The 23,994-nt window shown below is 39.6% G+C and overlaps 1 protein-coding gene and 1 long non-coding RNA gene across 10 annotated transcripts in view; one reads left to right on the top strand and one right to left on the bottom strand.

Moving 5' to 3' along the window:
• Positions 1-23,994, top strand: part of LOC144585810 (uncharacterized) — a 256,170-nt gene that overhangs the window by 169,973 nt on the left and 62,203 nt on the right. The window lies entirely within an intron of this gene.
• Positions 1-23,994, bottom strand: part of XDH (xanthine dehydrogenase) — an 83,379-nt gene that overhangs the window by 39,655 nt on the left and 19,730 nt on the right. For 5 of the 9 annotated variants that reach the window (XR_013540373.1, XM_072991104.2, XM_020809339.3 and 2 more), the window contains 9 exons: positions 22,448-22,509; positions 20,668-20,736; positions 16,861-16,929; positions 14,788-14,874; positions 12,191-12,332; positions 10,558-10,650; positions 6,404-6,555; positions 4,584-4,677; positions 1,747-1,856 (listed from right to left, as the gene is read on the bottom strand). Coding sequence is in view for 8 of the 9 variants with exons in the window: in XM_072991104.2 (XP_072847205.2) it covers positions 1,747-1,856; positions 4,584-4,677; positions 6,404-6,555; positions 10,558-10,650; positions 12,191-12,332; positions 14,788-14,874; positions 16,861-16,929; positions 20,668-20,736; positions 22,448-22,509 (878 nt within the window). In the remaining variant the exon portion in view is untranslated. The remainder of the gene's footprint in view (positions 1-1,746; positions 1,857-4,583; positions 4,678-6,403; positions 6,556-10,557; positions 10,651-12,190; positions 12,333-14,787; positions 14,875-16,860; positions 16,930-20,667; positions 20,737-22,447; positions 22,510-23,994) is intronic. The other 4 variants (XM_078383011.1, XM_020809340.3, XM_078383014.1 and 1 more) reach the window with 1 other exon arrangement.

The raw sequence follows: 23,994 nt of genomic DNA, 5'->3' as shown, positions 1-23,994 counted from the left end.
AATATACAAAAGCCTGACATTTTATCTTTGACTGCCTGACAGAGGACATTAGGCTAAAAAGGAGGACATGTCCTCCTTTTGCCTGACATCTGGCAACCCTATGCAGAGGTAGCTTTGATTTTTTGCAGATTTTTTTCTGGAGTTCTAGAGTTGATTTTTTTTTTTGCTGGCTCTTGTGACCATCAAAGAAAATTAACACTGGATTTTTAGTGTTCTGTGCTCTGTGTGTCTGTGTCATACAGTGGGGTCTCTACTTAAGAACGTCTCTACTTAAGAACAATCCAACTTAAGAACAGCTCCATTTGCTAAATTTTGGTTCTACTTGAGAACGGAAATCCAAGATAAGAACAGGAAAAAAACCTTTCCTGCTCTTTTTTTAATCTTAGGTCATCTTAGGTTAAAAAAATTCTCCCCCTAGTGGTAGAGTACGTATTAACCAGCTTTGCATTAGTTCTATGGGAATTAATGCTTCAATGTACGAACACACCTCTACATAACAAAAAAAACAGCCAGAATGGATTAATTGGTTTTCAGTCCATTCCTATGGGAAATTTTGCTTCAACTTAAGAACGCTTCAACTTAAGAACACCATTCCAAAATGGATTAAGTTCTTAAGTAGAGGTTCCACTGTAGTTTCTATGGACGGAAAAGAGCAGATACAGATTAAATGGTTTTCAATGCATTCCTATGGGAAATGCAGATTCAACATAAGAACTTTTCAACTTGAGAACCACCTTCCAATACGGATTAAGTTCTTAAGCAGAGACCCCACTGTACATGAGGCTGCAATCAAAAAGCTGCAACCTAGGGCACAGTGACTTTTGAGAAGGCTTTATAAAAACTGCAGGACTTGGTATCACTCAAGACATGCACAGCAGAGGGTGCTAGGACCAAATGGTGAACAATATTAAAACAAATACATCGGGATGCTTGGAAATAGGAAGGAGTAAACTATCTGAGTGTACTCATTAAGAATTTAGCTTTCTCTAGCTCTGTTTTGTGCCAAGGCTCGCAAAGGACTGTTAAACATTTTGGTGAGAGGGTCCTTCTGAGATGTTATGATGGTGGATTCCTGTCCATGCCTAGTCCAGAGCACAGACAGAGATCTGGACTCCAATCCTCTGAAGATGCCAGCCACAGTCGGAATGTCAGGCGAAACGTCAGGAAGAACAACCTTCAGAACACGGCCAAAGAGCCCAAAAAACCCACAACAACAACAATGACAATATTTTGCATAATGCATTTTATTTTTCCTGGGGGAAGGCACAAGGAAACTTCCAGGGCACTGAAGGCGAACTCCCAAGCTGGATCTCTTACTCACATATTTCTCTGCCTTCTGAGATATCCACAGGCACTTTTCAGACACTTAAAACATATTGGTAACAAAAAAAAAAAAACAAAAAAAGACTAGAAACTTAGCCCTGAAAAAAGAAAAATCAGGATGCTGAGAAACCAGAATTCTCTATCTCCCACATCATATTTTCTGATTTTCCTGCATTCCTGAGGATTCAAGGCACATTCTTACAGCTGGAAGAGAGCCCTTCAAAAACAAGTCGATATACATGAATCCTTTACGTCCAGAATTGTCATTCCGTGAAATAGTGCTTCCCAACCTTAGCCAACCTAGGTGTTCTTGGACCGCAACTCCCAGAAACCCTGGCCCGCTCAGCATCTGGGAGTTGCAGTTCAAAAATACCTGGGTTACCCAAGGTTGAGAAACATGGCTCTAAAACTATGTTTACTCACCTTCCTGCTGAAGGGAATCTCAACAGACAGCAGTATTTCCTCAGGCTTTAGTATAGTCTTCCTATAACCGGTAAAGAATGTTTCATCCATTTCTATAGTCCTACTTCCTTCTGTAAGAAAAGAAGATAGATAACTGTTGGTAGAATGTGTAAACAAACCATTTCCCATTTCATGCATGCCAGTATTCATTCTTGAAGGCTTAGCTGCTGTTTGGTTTTCACAAGGCCATCAATTCCATGTGTCTATACTAATAGAGCAATATATTCTTCAAGCAGCCATCGTAAAAGTGACAAATGAAATGAGAATGGAACTTCCCACAATGCATGTGTTCGCTGAGTGTCTACCTTGTATACTGTCATTTGTGTGTGGTGGGGGGGAGAGATAAACACTGCTTTGCAGGAAGAAGGTCTCCTGGAGATTCCTCTAAAAGGAACATCAACAATCTTATGGACAATGTGGCCCTGCAAACACATCTTATCGCAAGGCACACTCACAGACATTAACATTCACAGACATCAACCATCAGTGCTTTTAAATAATACGTGTCAGTGGCATTCAAACTATTGTACAGAGAACTCTGGGTCCCTAAACATTATCAAGGGTTCTCTAGCCAGAAAAACAGTTGTAAATAGTTTGCCATCCTCTGCAATATGTACAGTCATTCATTAGGCATCCTTCAGTCTCAAAAGACTATGGTGACATGCTCTGTATGGAGGACTTGGAACAGCGTCTAGTGTGGCTGAGGAGGCTAATTCAAGAGTGACAGTCCTTTCCACACTGAAGACAAATCCAATCTGTCCCCTGTCCAGCTCTCTGATTCTGCTGCTTTTGTAAATTCCTCTTTGCCTTGGCCTGGTGGACAAGGGTCTCTTCAAATTGGGAGAGGCCGTGATGCACCGCCTGCCTCCAGGCTGAACGTTCAGATGTCAGGATTTCCCATCTGTTGAGGTTCGTTCCTTAGGCCTTCAGATCCTGCTTGCAGATGTCCTTGTTTCGCAGCTGTGGTCTCCCTTTGGGGCGATTTCCCTGCACTAATTCAGTGGAGGATATTAAGCATGTACTCCGTGACAGAGGAGGCAGTATTCAAATCTGCAAGACCTACTTGCAGGATCCACTAACTTGAATCTGATCTAAGGAAACTGTACACTTAGAACTGAGAATTCTGTGACCAGGAATTCATTCTGAGTACAAGAATGAACAGAGTTTGCATGCCTTTTGTACAATACTTCTCGCTTGGTTTAAATAAAACTATGTTCTTGGTTATACCAGTCTTCCTTCACAGCAACAATAGAACACATATGGGCAAAGTACAACCCTTCAGGAAGTGCTAAAACGGAATTCCTAGCAGCTGTTGGGGAATAAGAGCTCTTCAACTCAGCTTGTGTTTACTGGCTGGGGGTCAAAAACAGAACATAGAGTGAATCTCAGTAATAAAAGTTAAACATTATTGTTTTCAAAAGGACAGAGTCACTAACACACAGTATATGTGTAAAGTGGGTCTCTCTGAATTATCAATTCCTTTTTTTATGGTTCTAAGTGGAGATGTTCAAAGTAAACAATTGAGCATGCACAGGAATGCATAAAATAAAAATATTGTATGCATTCCTATGAATGTTATCGATGCTGAAAAACATCTATAACAAGAACAGTGCAGCTTTCTCTGATAGACTATTTAGACCATGTGATCAGGAAATGCTTTATGTATAACACCTCTGTCTGACCAAAAGATTACAGATTTCTATATCTACTCTGATGCCCAATTATGGGCACTTGTTTATCACCTCCACATTTTGCATCCTTTCTTTTTCCCCTCTCAGCCTCAGCCAGTGCTAAGGAATGCTGGAAATCATACTTCAAGGGGATGGCACTTTGCCCATTTTCTCAGGATGAAATTTTTTTAAAAACCCCTATTCTTCAGTATAAGAAATCCTGGCTCATCAGTTGCAAATCTGCCAGAGATCTAACAGTAAATATATATCTGCTTTTATTCCCCCATGAAAAACTCCCACATATATCTCCCTTACCTGTTTAAGGGCTCACTCTGAGTTGACAAGGACAATCATGTGAGCTCCCCGCTTGTAAAATGAGTATGCATCCCATAGCATTTCCAAGAATTCATTCTAAAGGCCCGGACTAGGGTGGGCTTTTTGTGATAGATATACAAAGATTCCTTGCAAGAAAGTGTTCCCTGAAGGAAAATTTGATAACTGCTGTGGTGTACCGCAACAGATTGGTTAACAGCACTGTCAAACGCTAAATCATCATTAGGATGAAAATGCATCTCACCTCTCATATACTACATCAGTTATCATATGTTTGAATCAAATACATTAAAAAACACTTCTGGCATATGTTCAGAGGTTGTTTAAGAGTGCAAAGTTATTTGAGAATATTCATCAACAAAACTCACAGAAGAATAAATTAGAAAATACTGTAATAATATTTATTTATGTTGCACTCGATACCAGAGCCCATTCCAATAGTCAAAAACAGTTAAGATACAACCATAACATAATTACAACGATAAAAACATACAGTAAGCAATTATCATTCAATAAGGCAATAAACAAACAATCTAAATAGCTACAATAACAATATGATAATGAAAGTACACCTCTGTTAGTAATTCTAACCCAATAATTGCCTAAGAAAAGCTCCTTCTCATTGAGGTTTCTGGAAGTAAAATGTCCTGAAGCTCTCCCTCATTCATCCCAAAAAGAACACAAGCATATATTGCTCCAGCTAATATCTTTGGCTGATGCCAAGTAAAGCCAAGAAGCAGTTACTAAAGAACACATAGCATCTACTATTCTATTTTAAAGCTTAGATTGGCTTACCATTTGACACCAAAGTCAGTTTGCTCCCACTTGCCATTAACACTGGATTTAGGTCTGAGATTGGACTTGCAGTCATTATATTTCCCCCAAGAGCCTGAAGAAAATACATATAACACTATTATTTCTTTTTTTTTCTTTGTTGGCAATATTTCTATGCTATCATTTATTTTTGTACGAAAAAGACGCCAGACTGCAGCACACTATATCAAAATAAAATATGTAAGGGAAGCTACAGACGAGGGACTTTATGATATTTGGGGTCACTTCCAGCTCTGCAGTTCTAGGATTCTCTAATCTTGACAGGCTTTATCTCCAACTTTTTCATTCTCATCTAGCCCATTATGAATTCCAAGGAATGTTCAAGGATACTGACTGCTTTGTTGTTATTAGATAGTAAGAAGTGGTGAGGGATCATTAGCATATTGGTGGCACCTTAGTCTGAGGCTCTGAATGACGTCTCCCAGTAGTTTTGTGTAGACAATGAATAACATGAGGGAGAAAACAGAACCTTTGTGACCAAAGGTCAATGTCTGTAAAGCTGAAGAGTAATCCCACAGCACCACTTAGTGGACATTTCTCAATGAATAGGACAGAATCACTTGCTAAGCAGCATTCCCGAGGTCAAATCCATCCAGGCAGTCCAGAAATATACTGCTGATGATACTGAAACTGCCAGAAGGCTCAGGAGAACTAATATGGCTACACTCCTTCCATGCACTTTCCTGCAAAAGTGACCCAACCCCCAAGACACTCAAGGTACTTCCTGTCTTATATCCCACCCAAAAGTCCAATTACAATGGATACAGGTAATAGGGGTATGGATTAGAAACTAGCCCAAATCATAAGGAAACCTTTTAAAAATACTGCTGTTGCGTTAGATTGAGAGGCCAAGAGAATCCATATTATTTTGCTGGTTAGTCTTCATATGCTAATCATTTTCCAAAATAATAACAATTGTCAGGCTATGCCAGTGATTTATGTGTTAATTCAACATTAAGTTGTAGCTGATTTTGTTTCTTGAGATTTATTTAACTCACTCTGCAAAGGTTCTGGGCATAATTTCTCAACAAAGGAAATGATATTCAAATGTGATTTGCCAATAAATAAACCATAATTAATTTTTACTCTAAAAATACATTCCCAAGGATGAAGCCTGTGATAATTTAAAATATGATCATTATTAGGACAAATGTTAGCCTCCATCCTCCTTTAAGAAAAATCAGATCTTGGGAAGTCACTGTTTTGGACTACAATTCCCAGCAACTCCCAGTCAGCACTGGTCACACGAATTGGTGGGTTCTTGGAGTTGTAGACCACAGAAGTAACTTTTTCAGGCCCAGAACTTGATAGGACCTTGATCAATCTAAATTCTTGAATTTAGATTGATCACATTGAAAATACCTTCACCGTGTATGTAATCAAGAGGCAGTGGGACCAAACCTTCCAAGATCATGTGCCTCCATCCATCTCTTGATATCCATCATTAAATGTGAACAGTTCTAGAGGGAAAGCCTACTAAAGACCTATGCGCATCATAGACTTTCCCCTTTGGGTCTGTATGACTAATGCATGGATGTCAAGGGAAGCTGTACAGCCAGATCTAGCAGCACAGCCTTCTTCACACATTCAGAAGCCCTAATTTTTCAAGTCCCCAGCTGTGTGGAAAATCACCACATGCCTCTTCAGATTTCTTCTCTCTACAGCTGGAGAATGACAATAGATGAGCCTTAATTTAAATCCTAAGAAGTAAGCTAATACAATAGTACTACACACACCATGTGCACTTTGGCCTTTAGCTAAAACAGCACAGACACACTTACAGCAACATTTCGGATTTGAGGTCCTGCAAACCACCTCAGCTGTTCTAGAACAGCCTGGAACACCTCAGATTTATATGGAGGCAGCTGAGCCACTGCTTTCCTCAGAACCTCTTCCACATGGCTCAGAGTGCAGGAAGCACCAAACTGGATACCTGGATAATCAGACAAAAGAGATTTGGCTGGTAACTCTAAAGTAATTACCCAGGAAGACATTGCTGCCCTTGACAGATGCTGAAAGCATTTTCAAGTCTTCACTTTCATCCCACAACTGTGGCTTCTCAGAAACATTTCCTTTATTTGAAAGTGCTCGAGGGAGGGTTTTGTTCCCTTCCTTTTGAAGCAGAAGGGATTACCAGGATATACGGTATTGCCAGCATTTCAGGACTTTACCCTTTTTTGCTAGATTTAAAGAATTCAAAGCAAGAAAATAGTTTCAAAAGTGCCAATTTTACAATCAGTAACCAGAAAGCTGTACCACACAAGTGTGCATGAGGACAAAAACAGAGTGGGTACATTTGTCCTCTGGTGTGTGTGTCTGGATGCATGGACACAAGATCACTGACACATATGGCTAGTGCAGCTCAAATATATATATGCCACAAAGCAACACAGAAGCAAGCTCCATACCTTTAAAACCAAATCAGAGGGAGGTGGCTTGTTTTGCAAGGTCTGTTTATGCTGGCACAAGCGTTGATCTTCTAACGCTTCCTGAACTGCAAACCAAGCAACTGCCTAAAGCAAAACCTGAATTTCTCGCTGGGAGTCAAATGATCACTGGCTAATTTCTATCTTACGGTTACAGAGGGCCCTTCAAGAGTAAATCCAAGGATATACAAAGTTTATGATATTAAACCATGCAGCATACTTTATAAATGAAAGATGCTCTGCATCTGTTTGCAGCCACATCGGCCTTTGGGCCATTAAAAAAAAAATCCCTTCTGAAAAAGCAGAACTGTTAGTGGTCAGAAGTTCTTTGCCTAAGCTGCCAGTCCTTCAAAATTTAAAAACAAAACTAGCAAAGCCATGGCAATTTGCCTGGAGTTCAGTGGGAATGACCTTTAGGAATACTTGATAGATAGGTTTGCTTTTCATTTCTTTTAATTTGCCTTAATTCCACTAACTAATATTGAGACAAGAAACAAAAATGCCCCCTCAGTTGTACTGGTAACAACCCTGGTTATTTGGTTATTTGCTTTAGTTCGATTAGAATTTGGCTTGGCTCACTTCTCTGAGTCATCTATTACATGCTTGGCACATTGCCTGCAATTATATACAGTATCTTGTGTCTTCCTTCCTCTATTTACGACAGCAATTTGTGGCTTGTATTTGTATAGGTTTATCTATAAGAGACAGGCCCACAAAGCTGAATGCGGCCTGCTAGCTATTAGTGACAGCAGAACCACAAAGTTTATCCATTTCCTGACAGACACTATTCAGTGTTGTGGGTCACAAGCTGTTCAAACTTTCATCTCATTTATGCCTTGCAGGTTACTCTTTACAGTGTCTCAGTGGACGTACTTCAAGGGGAAGTAGCCATCTCAATCTGTTGCAGATAAACAAGAGAGGCCAGAATCCTGTTCAGATCATGCAGAGTAAATCAGCAATTGTGCAAACAGTGTGCAAAATCTTGCTGTTTCTGTCTTGGCCACTCCCAGGTGGTACATAGAATTATGTGCAGGTCATGCACATTGTTGCACAATTATTTGCACATGTGACAGATGCAGAAAGCAGATTCTGCAATTCCCTTTATATGCATGTATTTTACAATAGGATTCTAGCTGCAGAATCTTGTGGTACAGTACCTTGCAGACTAGCCAGCCTTATTTGGCATAAGCCTTTACAGATGGCAGCCCCCTTTATGATGCATCTGAGAAAGCAGTCTGTACTTTTGTATGCATGAAAGATGATGCCAGACAAAACCCAGTTGTCTTCAAGGTTGCTCAATTTTTCCTACCGCTCTTTTAGTGGATATAGTCTTGGATTGACAGCCCTAAATCCCTTTTACCTGAATGAGCAATGTGCGGTACATGTACTACATGTATCCTCCTGCCCAGTTTTGTGGGGTGCAGTCCCTAGCAAGTATGTAGGTTTTCCCAAAGGAGACTTCTGCTGTTGGAAGCCTCTAGAAAGCAAAATAAAAAAATAAATAAAATAAAAATAAAAACAAAGTGTCCCTCCACACCTTGTGTTCTCAAAAATTATTATTATTTATTGAATTCCTGTGCTGCCTCTAATCCACAAATGGGACTCAACTGCCAAGAGAAAATAACAATAACAATAATAAACAATTAAACCTGAGGTGGACCTCTGTCTACTTCCAACTTTATTTTGGGGGGCAGTGATGTCTACTGCAGGGAGACATCGGCCCTACTGATTTGCAAAAAAAAAAAGTTGGGGGAACCACTGCTACTTCAGGCTGTGGTCACAACAGCAACATTTCCCCTGAGTTTTAATCACATGACTGTCATGCTTTGAAGCCACATGGCATTTATTCCAGCATTTGCATCCCAATGTGTTTTGGGGTTACTGAGTTATTTCCTTCCAATTCAATAAGCACTTAGAGCTTCTTGTTGAGACCATTTGACAGAAGTTAAGCAACGCATCAACCCGAATGCCACAGAAAATGTCTAAAGAATAAAAATATGTTAAAAGGACATGCATGGTGGCAATAGTTCCAAAAAACTGTGATAAAATCATTCACACATGTAGCAATGCAACATTTAAAAAAAAATCCACAACTACAACAAAAAGTAGAAGTCTCCTACCAAGCAAGAAAAGGTCCACAGTTAGCACACTTTCCAGGTGAATGATTTGCTAATGGCTGTGTGTCATGTGACTGCAGGTTTAAATTGTGAAATCAATGGGGGAGGACTGGAAAACCGTTCATTGGCGTAACCAAGGCCTTAGTCTCTGTCTTATGGGAACTATGGATGCTCTCCAGGTAGGAACGACTACTCCTATCAGCTCCCTATTCCTCTTGCTTCTGTCTTCTATTATTTCAAGCAATCCTCTGTCCTACCCAAGAGTATCTTTCCTGCTGCGCCTAAACTATGAAGGGCCCACACCCCCAATCCTATTGGCAGCCCAGCCATCCTTTCTTACGTCAACTGCAATACAAGCCCACTGAAGAGCTGTGAAGCCCCCAGCACTAATTCTACATTTTATAAAACACAACCAGTCCTAACGTTTGCCAAATGGGACATCTGCCTCAAGCAGAAGTTTCTCGGTGTCTCAAAAGGACAAAAACATGCATATCTCAGAGTGCAATGAGATTACTGCAAAGGCACATATTGGATCACACCAGAAAGGGTCACCATAAAAGGACTGATCTTCCTTAAAGTGACCCTTCCATCTGCCAGGGAATCACTCCAGCTCATCTCCAAAAATTAAAAGCCCTACAGTTTAGGCACAGCTTGGGGTCAGGCTGGAGCACCATTTCCGTATGTGTGGAGTGGTCGAAATAGATTTTCCAGACCACTCTTCAGTTAGTTAGTATCTCCCAGCCAGAAATTTGGAGTTTAATTCCCCCATGTGACTCCCGGAAGAAAAGCCAGCTTTTATAACCTTGGGCAAGCTGTACAATCCCTGACTGCCTCCTAGAAAAAGAGAATGGTAAATCTCATCTGAATTCTCTAACAAGAAAACCCTGGGAAGTCATGATTGACTTGATGGCACATCATTATTAGTTTTTCTTCTTCTTCTAATATTTCTACTGCCAGGGAGAAAGAGAGGTGGTTGTGATATTTTCTGCCTCGTTTGTAAAATTAATTTAGTTGGCTTCAAACATGCACCACTAGATCACCCAGAAGTTAAATGGCTGAGGGATGCCATTTCCTTGTCTGCATTAGGCAGAAAAACGTCTTGGGCTGCCAGGGCACTAAGCATTGTACCATCAATGCCAGCAATGGGAAAACAGACCACCTCCAGCAGCAAACATTTTGTTTATGTAACTTGTTCTGTTCATTTCTCTGTATGTTACCCTAGTAGGTTCGACCAGTGCATCTTGGCCTCAATAGCAGAAAAAAGGTGAAAATAGTGAGGAACCACCCACCAACTAAGACATTTAAGGTTTTACATTGCTAACAAGCCTTTTCTTGTATCCTCTTAGGGACTTGTTGCCAGTCCCTTGAGGCAATTGTCATGTTGATACTTACCCTCCTCTGTGTGCTGAACAAAGTTCATTTCTTGGATCCATGTCGGGGCTATTATGACAGGGTACAGCATGTTCTTTAACCTCATTTCAATACCTTAAGGAAACACAATCTAGTGAGGTCAATGAGTACATGGCAGACAGCCAGCATTAATAGGTTTACCAATGAAAAGCCAGGGGTGTTACATAGCAAGTCCCAACCCACTGAATACTGTTTCAGTGATGATCTCTTCTGCTGGCTCTTGTAGGAAAACCCAGAGCCTTTTTTAAATTATTTTTATTTTTGGAAGTCTGACTGGGATCAGCATTACATGCTGGCTTGCAGTGAAGTGACTGTGCACAGATATGACCTTCTCGTGCATCTAGCAATGTCAACAAACACTGCCTTTACCCATGATCTATGTGCACCCTATTTTTCATAACTGAAATCGCCACATTCCAACTAACATATTAACAGGGGGGCAGAGGAAACCTTGTAATAAGGCCATTGAGAAGCTATATACATTAATTTTCAAGAAATCTAATTGGCCTAGTCACAACCTACATATCACCTGCAGAGTTTGCACTTGTCAGTAATTCGAAATGTAAACTTTAAAAGGAAGCTGGGCAACAGGTGGCAAATTAAGTAGTAGTGGTTTGCTTTATTTTTCTTTTCTTTTTCCTCCCCTGCACCTTTTTTTCTTTTTCTATTTTTCTTGAGACTCACACTGGATACTTTAGGAAATACAATTCTCCTTAAAACAAGGCATACTTTTTGAGGCAAGAATATTTCACTGGCGTCTAGCTTTCCATTTTATTTTTTATATATATATACTGTAAAAACAAAATGGAAAGCTAGATGCCAGTGAAATATTCTGGGCCTGTGTCTCTTATATCATCTTGGCCTGTGTTTCTTATACTGATTGTATCCTTTCATTATATTTATGAATTGATTTGATGGTGGGGTGGATTTGTTGTCAGCTTCCCTGAATGCTGTCATTAAAGTCAGAAGGCTAAAAATGTTCTGATAAAAGAAATAAAAAATAACGAGGTGAGCTGAAGAAGCTTACTTTCATATACAGTCCACACAAAAAAGAAACTGTTAGTCTTCAAGGTGCCACAAAGCATTTAGTCATTTTTATGCCCAAACTTTCTCTCTTTTTTTATTCCCCCCAAGGAGATGTGGAACCCCTATTCTGTCATTCTACAGTCCACATGATGGCCACAACATGAGCATGTGAAGTGAGGAGGAGGCCGCTGATCCAATCTGACCCATGTCACCATTGCAAAACATCTAATGCTCCCTGCCTGCCTGCCTGCTCTTCCAGCATTATAAATCAAGCAGGGAACCTACACAGGGAGAGCAAGCTATCCACTGTGGGTGTGACACACCACACATGAAGGGGCAGCAGTGAAGACATGAAGAAGGGGTCAAGGCAAACAGATTCATCCCTGCTCTTTCCCCTCACATTTGCAATTATGGGGCCAAGGGGCAGTAGAACAAAGAAGGTTCCCAGAACTGACTTTATTAGTTAAAAGCAAGGAAGGCTTGAAGGAGGAGAAAATAAAATACTGACCAGACAGGAACTTTCATTAATGTTTTTAGCATTACATGATCCCAACTAAAGTTCAGACAGAAACTAAACTCTTCCTCTTACCCACTTCCGTGTTCCCAATGACAAGTTTAGCACTCGGGTACTGGGCTTTGAGGGCCACCAGTTCCTTGAGGGTTGTGGGCTGAAACCACATCACACGCTCGCCTTTGAAGCACAGCTGCTTTTGTGGTTTATTATTGTGAGTCTGTAGAGACAACACCAGATTTAGCTTCACAACACACACTGACAACAAATTTTGGCTTCCTTTCTTTCTTGTAGTGACTAAACAAAGGCTTAGTCTATACAGTATATCAAGACAAGAAACATATACGATTGCAACTTATGGTTACACTGATATTCAATACACTTATATGACTCTTAAAGTTACCAAGCAAAACCACACAAAATCAACACAAGCTAGCTTAGTTGTTCAATACATCAGTGATAAATAGTCTTCTAAAACTTTTGTACCTTACCCATCCTGTGATAGTGGATGGGAGGCAGATGTATGAACTTTGCCCCTTTAGATACCATACCATATAGTTTCAATATTCACATCTAATCTGTTTGCTGTGTTTTTGTTTTTGTTTTTTGCAATAATTGAGTCAATTCTTCCGTCATGTTTCAACCCACCTCCTGATGGCCATGATCCTGTTACTTATACACGCCTGCATAAATCAATCAGAGAGCCTGGTTACATTTAAAAAACGTATTTGAATCAGGTTTAGTATATTTTAAATCCAATTTTTAAAAGCTGACTACATAATGCACATGGAAAGTGGATTTCCTCCCCCTCCCCCCGGAAGCATTTTTTTTTGTTGTTATTAAAAAGCAAGGGTTTTTTTTTTTTAATTTGGTGGCAAGATAATCATATACAGTATTTTTAATTCATCTGTGAAACCAATTCAGTTTTAATTGCTTTGACATTTGTCAATGCCAAATTGTGACTATCATGTGAGTTTAAACAGAATTGAAAAGCCCCAATCCAGGAATCAATTAATTTTATTAATGTAACCGTGCTCTTAAACTCTGCAATGAGTTAAGAAGTCAATGTTTGCAGTTGGTGTTACAGACTAGTTACTTGACTTGGCACAGAACAACATTTGAAAACACCAACTTCTTAGCTATCAGCAATTTGTCCCTGAAGTTATTTCAATTGACTTATGCCAGCATAATGGTTCAGTTAGATTCTGACCAATACATTCTGAATTCGATGGTTTTGCTAAGAGCCTAGCCCACTGGGCTCAGTGGGATGATGTGCTTGATTCTTTTTCATATTTGTATGCTTAGTGTTTTTACCTTTTATATATTGTCTTTTAATGATGTAATCTGCCTTGGGTCTTTTGAAGGTTAAACATGGGGTAAAAATACTTTAAATAAATAAAAAATAAATAAATTCTGGGGTCTACTGAATTGCACAATAAGGCCAGTGTGCAATCTGGTTCTCCAAGCCAATTACATTTGCGTTTTTTTCCCCCAAGTATAGTTTAAAGTGCCATTTATTAAAAAATCATACTGTTTTATTCTGAATTTCAGCCAGTCATGGTAACCTAAGAGGAATACATGCTCCTTATTCCAAGTAGGGGCTCATACTGTTCTTCTGCCAAAAATCCCCAGTACTTTTTTTTTGCCCCAAATTTGCTGATTACTGGGGAGGGGCACCTTAGGGGGTAAATGACAGATGAAAAGGGAGATTTCAATGGGAAATCCAGTTTAGGAATATATCAATATATCAGGGACCTGAAACTATTTTCGCTTCAAGATAAAAATGACAACTTCAGTCATATTCTGTTCAAAAGTACGATTAACATAATGTGTTGGTTAGCCCTCAAGCATTTTAGAAATGTCAGAAGAATGAGTTATTGAGCCAGTAGCTGAATTAGAAATCACTTCTAGATGTATGAATGACCAGGCCTCCACCCGTTAGTTTGTTCATTAAACAAGATCAATCAGTTTAAACCTTTCGATTGACTACAGAAAAACCTTTGTGCAGAAGCAATTTAAAAACATTTTAAAATACAAAAACTTCTAAAACCTACAGGTATCACGTAGGAACACTTGAGGAATTTGTAAATTCTGCTGTGAACTGTCTTAATTTCTCCAACCACTACACTGGCTCAGGAACCTCATGAGGAATTATATTAAATAACAGTAAAACTTCTGTGTCAATAGTTCCTTTCCTCTTATTTTCTAAAATGTAGAACTTTAATGCACACAAACACAGAATTACAAAGTGTTTCAGGAGCACTCCTTTGCACCACATCATTGATTACACACATGGTTTCTCTGTGGAATGGTACACTTCCTGGAATAACATCCTGTTGTGTGGAAGATTATTTACTTAAAGCTTAAAGAATGGTAAATCAAGATTCACTCATTTGTCTATGGTTACTGACACACTCTGCTTCTCTCTCATATACTGTCTCTCTTTCATCCCTTCCCCCAGGCGGCATACACCTTAACCACAGTTCATCAGAGGCACAGACAGCTCACTTGGCAGATATTTATACATATGCTTGGCTGTCTGAGGGATCCGTAGGAACTGAAATGTCAGGATCCCTGCATGAGACTTACATACACAAACTCTTTCCATGTGCACATCCTCTTCCTTCCTGAGGGCACATGTACATGCTCCAGATTATAGGTTTGTTGCAACTTACCAACAACTCTGGTGGGAATATAGGTTCCTGTGTGGGGTCTAAAGGCTGGAATTGAGATGGCGTGAACAGAGTTGAGGAAATCAGTCCCTACAAAAGACAAACAGACCTCCTTTACTCCATTTCCCTTTTCCTCACTGTTAAAGAAGAGTGTTCTTTCTTCATTTAACCATGTAAAATCTCTCTCCACACATACATTTGAGCATTACTAGTGTGACCTAAAAGACTGATTATTAGTGAATCCCCTTCTAATTTTTTTCCATTTTCTCCAAATAGGCTTGTGTTCACTTGCTACAAATAGAACCTTAAATGACTCCCAGTGGTTTTTAAAGTAATCATGGCTGTGTATCTTCCAAACCCAGCATGGTATAGTGGATAGAGTAACAGACTAGAACTCTGGAAACCAGGGTTTGATTCCCCTTTCGGCCATGGAAACTCATTGAGGGAGTGGAACTGGTAAGATCACGCCTGAAATACCCTACTTACCTGGAAAGCCCTATTATGGTTGCCCTAAGTATGTTCCGACTTGACAGTACATAACAATAACAATCTTCCAAACAAATTCTCATAGATTAGAAAAGCAGAGAGACAAATGCAGGTTCAGTGCCTTAAATAGCTCCTTCAAAGTCTGAATAGATTTGCCACCCCGCTGATATGGAGCCACCAGACTTCACTGCCTTTAGCCCGAAGACACAACGATAGTGCCGGTACAAGATTAGGTCAGAGCAAGAGTTGTTGCTGTTATGTAACATCAAGGCATTTCCTACTTATCAGTATGGGTTCCTTTATTAGCTCAATCTCTCTCATGTCAGGTCTTCCTCTTTTTCTTGCTACCTTTAAAATTTCCCAGCATTATTGTGTTTTCCAGTGAGTCTTGTCTTCTCATGATATGCTCAAAGTATAATAACCTCTGTTTAGTTATTTTAGCTTCTGCAGAGAGTCCAGGCTTCATTTGATCTAGCCCCCATTTATTTGTCCTTCTGCTGGTCTCTGCCATTCAGAAAGCTTTCCTCCAACCCTGCATATCAAATGAGTCTGTTGCCCCCATTTTTTCTTTTTATTGTCCAGCTTTCACATCTGTTCACAGTAACTAATATCCAGTGTGATGTATTGGATAAAGGGATGAACTTGGACTCAGGAGAACTGTGTTTGAATCCCTACTTGGCTATGGAAGCTCACTGGTGGACGAGGGGTAGAACTGGTAAAACTGCTCCTTAAATATCTCACTTACCTTGATTGGCCTGCTAGCATCACTATAAGTTGGTTCCAACTTGATGGCACATAACACACAAACATAATAACTGGAAATCCCATAGTATGGATTATCTTCCTCTTGGCCTCCAACAACACATTATTATACATGAGGGACTTTTCTATCTGCTTCATAGCAGCCCTTCTAAGTCTCAGTTTTCTTATGATTTCTTGGCTGTGGTGTCCATTTGGATTGATGATTGAAGCAAGGCATAGAAAATCTTTAACTATTTCAACTTCTTCCTTGTCAACACAAAAAATTTTGCAACTCTTTTCTAAATATGATATTCATCTTCTTAATGTTCAACTATAATTTTGCTTTTGCATTTTCTTTTTTAATCTTCATCAGTAGTTGGTTCAAGTCATTGCTTTTTTCTCCTAATAAGAGCAAGAGTAATTCTAAGTAAATTTTAATTTTCTCTGACAGAAGGGATTTGGATTCAGTGGAAATTCAACAGGCTAGGTGTTGGCTCAGCGTTAGCTGTTTTCAGATTATGCTCTGACATAACCAAGGTTTTCCTTCATTCCAGCCCTTCTCCATTCTGTTTTTGGCTCCCCTGCTAACTGATCCTACCCAGCACAGTAACAGTGGCAGCAAATTCTTCCACCAGCCAGTCTCAGAAATTTGACCCAGCACAAGGGGGTTCAGCCAGCATAAGGGCAGTTATGCTGGCATAAGTGGGATTTTGTCCATTCCATATATCCTCCTTCCCCTCATCTGGTAATCTTTCAGTTGGGATTGCTCTGTTAACCTATTATTTGCTTATATAATTCTGCAACAAAACAGGTGATAAGAATAAATGTCCCTATGTCTGGAACACTTACTGTGTTATCTTTTTCATTCATGCAACAACTTGAGCCATTGACTTTGTCTTTGCAGCACCACCCATTCTGCTAGAAAAACAGAAATAGTTAAGAATATTTAATAAGGTATTCACATTTTAAAAATAGAAATGTTTTTCTAACATGGAAGTGAATGTATAATTGTTATTAATTTGTTTCACAGAATTCTTGTTCAGAAATATTCCCTCCCAAAGTTTTAAAAGGGCATACACACAGATAACATATTAGAGAAAGGGCTGCCCTGATTCCCACTTAGAAGCTTTTTTTATAAATGTTTCAAAACAAAATTTATTTATTGCATACTTGATAGGCTGAAGTGTTCTTTATGAAATATTTAGACCTTTACAAAGCTGTGACTATTCAAAGCCACATGAGAAAAAGGACAGAGTTTTAAACAGCATTTGCAAATAAAAGCTGAATATGTCTTCTGCATTTTATGCATTTCCTTTGCATAACCTAGTCCAGAATCAGTCTCCACTTACTGATTTTAGTTAAATTTACTCCATATTTAACTTTCTACCATTTCTAAGATTTGAGTCCGGTAATAACCATTCAAGAATACAAAATTAAATTGCCTCACCTTTCCAGAGAACCATGTGAATTTACCTTTGTAACAGATTGTGAAATATGTTCTAACATAACAGAAGATTCTCAGTGCTAGAATTTCTAGGATTCTTTGGGGAAACCCATGGCATATGAAGTTACATAGAACCTATAGAAATGTGTTGCATCAAAAGCTAAGGGTGGCAACCTATATCTGACTTCATGTTATCTCTGAAATAATTTCAAAAATCCTCTGTAAGCAATCAGTTGTGAAATCTATCAGGTAGGGAAGAATGGGGGGAGGGGACCTCAGAAAGAAAACACATACAGGATAGCTCGGCAGTTTAGAGTATCCAGGAGTCAAGAGTTCAATTCGCTCCTGGGCTTCCGAACAGAACAGTCAGATTATGAGGCCTTGTGCAAGCTGTACACTCCCAGGCACTACCAGTAGGAAGGAATGGAGTACCTCATATATTGAAAATCCAAGAAAACATTGCCGTAAATAGGAATTCACTTGATGGCACATTATTATTGTTATTTAAAAGGAAAAGCAAGGAAAGGGTTTTGAAGCTGAGGGAGAGAAAATGTGGGTGCCCCACCTATTTTTGGCACCCCCACTCACCACTGGTATTCATCGCCCACAGCCTCTAACTCTGGTCTAAAGGAGATACAGGTTTGTAATATTTATTTCATCCCCATTCTCCTATTTGCTATTTTGTGCTATCTTTCATTCAAGGCAGGCACAGATCTGCTGACTTCTTTTAGCTATGGTGGACATTATAAATTGTTCCCTGACCCCATGTCATCTCTGGAACTTCTTAAGAAGTCTTTTTCTCTGAGGGTAAGATATTTCTACTCAGTCTGAAGCGTAGCAAAGAACAGTCATTCCAGGAGCATTCTGTACAGATCATACTGTTAGTGTATGTTTGTGTGTTGCCCCTTGTCCCAGCACTTTCCAAACAAGAACTTGTCTGACTAAAATTTAAATGGTGATTAGAGATGGTTCACATGACATTCCTGAATTTGGATAACCAAAAGGCATGGTGAATGGCACACATAATGAAGGGGTACCATCCCTTTTCTTTGAGGACATCAGGTGGTTCTTCTTCTGACCGTGGTCTGTTCTCATGACTTGGCCACTCACAGGATCTGGCATCCATGCACGTAATAAATAAGCATTCGTTGTATTAAGCATGGAATAGTACTCGTACTTCCTTAAAATTAGATCCCACTGTCAGTGATACAAAGTTAAATGTGCATCAGATTGAAAGTTAAAAGCACTTGAAATCACACTGCGCCTACTAAGTATGTACAATTCATGGAGGGGGTGTTGATCTCCAAATTCCAGAATTCTCCATTCTGGCAGTTCAGTCTGACAGACCCATGCCTAAATTATGCTCAGTTGGAGCTGGGCTGAAAGATGCATATCTGAGTTCCATTCCAGCTGCCTTTCAGAAAAGTAAGTGTGCTGCTTATAGACCTCCCCACAGTGCTTAAATCACTCTCTGTGTGCTTTAAATTCAATTCAGTTATACAGGCTACACATTGCCCCACCCTCAGTAAGCCAGGTACTCCATTTATAAACCTCGGAAGAATGGGAGGCTGAGTCAACCTTGAGTCAGCTATCTAACCCATTGGGATCAAACTCAGATCATGAGCAGAGTCATGACTGTAGTACTGCAGTTTTACCATTGCACCATAAGCATTCTCCAACAGATCCTTTGGGTCTTGGCCAACACAGCTGAAAAAAGACAAGGAAGGAATCACCCAGACAGCAAGCAATTGCCATCTGGTACACAGAGATACCCAGTCACCAGAGCAACTAACTACAACACAACACCAAGAACAAGAGAGAAATGTCACAAGCTGTTCCCGACCAGCCACCGCCACCAACCACACAGCTCAGTGACACACTGGCACAGTCACAAAGTCTACCCCCTTGGCCCACACACTATCACAAAAGCAAACAAAACTATCATCTCAAACCCCCCACCACCACCACAACATAACACCTTTAATAAAATAAACACCCAGTAAATTAATGAAATATTTTTAAAATCAGTCCAACAGGTGAAGCTGTCATCCTCTGACCCCCACACCGGGGGGGGGGGGGGTAGGAACAACAACAAAATTTAATCCCACATAGCCTCCTTGCCCCAAAAACAAGAAATGGAAGTAAGCAAATTAATGCAAAAGATACAATTAAACCCCTTCTCAAAAACCAAAACTACTAGAATGTGGGGAGATTTCCTCCCACCAGCATGTGATGCCTTCTCTTCTTTTTTTTGAGTCCAGCAGGCAGCAGCAAGCAAATCAAGTAGCAGTAGAAAGAATCCAAGAAATGAAAGGACCACAAATCAAAACAAGATCAAAGCAGGGGAAAATCCCTCAAAAATCAGGGAGGAGGGATTTTAAAAAGTAATCCAAAGGAAGCATGCTGGGAGCAGCAAAAATAATCCAGAGAAATTAGGGGAATTCCCCACCCAAAAGGATCAAGACAAAATGGCAAAAAGGAAAGGATCCAAGATGGAATCACAGCAGGCAGGCAGGTAATACAAGATGGTGGGCACCAGGAGGTCAGCACATAATAATCTCACAAGGAATGATTGAAGGAAAGAACCTTCCTCAATGCATTCCAGGCCCTTTTGCAGATTAAAAATTCTCACTCCCTCCAGACATTATGATTGGCTAGCTCCTGATACGACCAGATGAAAAATTTGTTAGGTAATTTGACAGACAAATGGCCAAAGGGCACAAAAGGTTTCAAAATACACAGAACACACACACACAAACACAACCCATGACCTTCTCATGTATCCTTCTTTTGCAAATACGAATCATTTGTGTTCAAGAGACTTGTTTTCAGGAGTCACTCAAAAAATGACATGAAAGACAGCCTCGCTCATGTTTGGGGTCTTTTGATTAACCACGAGAGGCCAAATAAAAACAATGACTTGCAACTAGAACTGGACTTCCCCGACCCCTCTCCACATCACAGTTCCTGCAGCCCCCTCCCTCGTGGTCCTGAGGGCAATGACGAATGTGGCTGAATGAGGTAAGTTGTGGCACAAGGAGGGAGAGAGAATTCCTGAGGAGCAGGTGGAAGCATTTTTATCTTCCAGAAGGTAGAACCTTGATCTAAGCCAAGACAGGATTGTAAGTGAAGCTGATCACTAAAACAATGTTATTTTGTTTTGGAAATATTTGAAGAGTTTGATAGCTAAGCAATACATTTAATGAACTTACCACATTGTTTTCCTTCCCAGCCATACAGCAGTCTTGGCCATTAACCTTTTTTCCACAACATCCCCAATCCTAGACATAAAGATATAGTTCAACAATTTACTTTTCATTGAAGCCACATTGATTTAACACATGGTGCAACATACTGGTGTACCATCTACTTGCCACCTTTTAGTCTCCCTATCTGAGCCAGCAGAGGCAGTTTCATGACTGGTGCTGTGAACACTGAGGCTTATAGCCTTTGGGAGTTTAACATCTGTATCAACACAAAAGCAACTAAAGATTACGTAGCCACCATGTCAAATATGTGCCCATCTATTATTGTAACTGGTCCAGAACATACGTGACAGGACATATATTGGCTCTTCTATACTTGATACTCTGTTTCTTCCAGCCCTGGTCTGCTTCCCATGGATCTGTCACAGAGAGTTGCCAATACAACACTAAGGGGGAAATGGGGGAGGCAGGATCCTATCAAAAAGAACAAAAGAGCTCTGCTGGGTAGTATCTGTGTTGTTCATGTTGGCCAACCAGATGCCTATCGGAAGCCCATCAGCAGGACATGGGACACATGCTGCCCATGTCCTCCAGCAGCATATTGCTTCTGATTCTGGAGATAACATTTAATCACTATGACTAGAATGCATTCAGCACAGTATCCTCCATCATTCTGTCCAATTCCCTTTTAAAGCCATCCAAGCTATCAGTTCACCACTTCATTTTGTGCAAACAAATTTCATATGGGTTTTTTAATGTCTTGTGCAATATATAGAGAGAGTTTATAGAGAGAGAGAAAGAGAGAGAGAGAGAGTATATAGAGAGTGTACGTACTTACGTACGTACGTACACACACACACACACACACACACACACACACACACACACACACACACACACACACACACACACACACACACAGAGTGGTGCCCCGCATAGTGATGATAAACCCCGTTTAATGCGTTCCTATGGGCTTAAAACTCACCTTTAAGCGAAAATCCTCCATACGGCCGCCTTTTTCGCTGCCTGGCATGCAAGGAATCGGCACGAAAACACATCGGGCGGCCATTTTTTCTGGTGGCCATTTTGGAACCGCCAATCAGCTGTTTTTAAAACATCGCTATGCGGAAATCGGTAAGTGAAACAGATTACCAATCATTGCAAAGCGATTTTTTACTATTAAAAACATCGCAATGTGATCGCGAAAAATCCATCGCTATGCGGATTCGTCGTTAACCGAGCCGCTTGTTAAGCAAAGCACCACTCTGTGTGTGTGTGTGTGTGTGTGTGTGTGTGTGTGTATCTATATCTATCTATCTATCTATATCTATCTATCTATCTGATACACACACACACACACACACACACACACACACACACACACACACACACTCCAATCATTCTACAAAAAAAGTCTATTGGTAGAGGCAACAAGGAACAATATGCAGTATTGCTATTTCCACTAACAAAGGCTTTTATTTGAGTACAAAATTAGAGTTCAAAGCATCATGAAGTGTAAGATTTTTTTTTTAGCAGCATCCCAGATTGACTTACATTTTACGAAAGGACAAGAAGAGAGCAAGTGTTTTGAAAGTATATCACTTTTTTCTCATTTAAGTATATGAACCATAAAAACCTAGGAAAAAGCTATCTTATTCCATCATAATTCACTTATGTTAGAAATACAGTACATAGAAAGTATAATTTAAAATTGTTACAAATGACTAACATGACTACCTACTTACTACATTACCTTTTTTCTCATGACAAATTGTTTAGCCCTTACCTTTGCAAATGTCCGGTACCCCTCGAGAATGGGCCTGTATCCTGTACAGCGGCATAGGTTGCCTGAATTAACAGATCAAGTTGCAAAGATTAGAAACCATGTGTGTACCAATTGCCATGAAGTTCTTCCTGATTTTCAGCTACCCTATAAATTAATGACTTCACAAAGCTTCTCTCAGTTACAGAACAGCTCAGGTCTTGTAGGATAAGGGCTTCCTTTATTAATTCCAATCCATCTCATGTTAGATCTTCATTGTATTCAACTGCAACTATATATTCTAATATTGTTCTCTTTCTCAGTGTGAAAAGCTCATTGCAGATCAGAACCAAAAGCAAAAACAGATTCCCTTTTTCTGTGTCCTAAGGATTCACTGAAAACGTAGGCAAAGAGAAACTGTTTTTTGTTCTGATTCTGATCTACTATGGAAGACACCAGACTTTGCAGCCAAAGTGCAATGTGACTTTGTGCATGAGAATAATGTATGACAGCAACAAATGCTGCTGAAGAGTGTTTGGGTTAAAATCAAAGAAGAGAGAAATAATAGTGATACCACTGAGTGCATCTGTAAAAGATCTCCTCATCAGACTGAGAATCTGGATGTTCTCTCCTAGATGAGATTACCACACATTTGAAGAGACATACTGTAGTAGTAGTAGTAGTAGTAGTAGTAGTAGTAGTAGTAGTAGTAATAATAATAATAATAATAATAATAATAATAATAATAATAATAATAATAATAATAATAATAATAATAATAATAATAATAATAATAATAATAATAATAATAATATCCGTTGGAAGTCCAACATGCCCTAAAATATTACGTCAAAATAGTTTCTTATTTGCAACATCTTATTTAACAACATCTTGCAAAAGGAGAAGAAGAAACAAGAAATCAGCTATTTTGAGTCTGGTCCTTAGCAGTGAGAACTCTGAATGAAAGTGTCCATGCCTTCTTGGAATTTATTATGATGAGGGAAGGATTGCTGAAAGGAACACAATGTGCACACTGGACTTTAAAAAAAAACTGAATTCTATAAGGGTAAAGAAATTCCATGGTCATAAATACTCAGAGAGAAAGGGCTACATGATGGATGGGAGTTTCTTTAAGGCAAGATCGTGAGAACACAATCACAAACAATTCCTATGATAAAGAAGTGTGAGAAACAATGAGCTAAAATTAAAAGAGGACATGTATAGGAAGTAGAATGAAGGGAAATCACCAAGGAAGAATGTAAATGAGCAACGAATATTTGTAGGTAGAAGATCAGAAGGCCTAAGAAGTTCGAAGCTCAGAATGAGCTTAGACTTGCAAGAGAAGTTAGAAATAACAGAAACCTGTTTTTCAACTAAGCTCATAACAAGAAAAAAACAAAACAAGGAACAAGGAACAAGTGGTAGGCCTACTGTCTGGAGAGAATGAAGAAATATTTATAGCCGTCTAGAGTGGCCTTTTAGGCCAGATGGGCGGGGTATAAATCAAATCAATCAAATCAATCAATCAATCAATCAATCAATAAAATATAGGTGACATGAAGAAGTCAGAA

Source organism: Pogona vitticeps, chromosome 1, assembly GCF_051106095.1.
Source record: "Pogona vitticeps strain Pit_001003342236 chromosome 1, PviZW2.1, whole genome shotgun sequence".
Taxonomy (NCBI): Eukaryota; Metazoa; Chordata; class Lepidosauria; order Squamata; family Agamidae; genus Pogona; species Pogona vitticeps.
The sequence above is the reverse complement of the archived record's forward strand: the minus strand, read 5'-3'. Positions and strand labels throughout refer to the sequence as shown.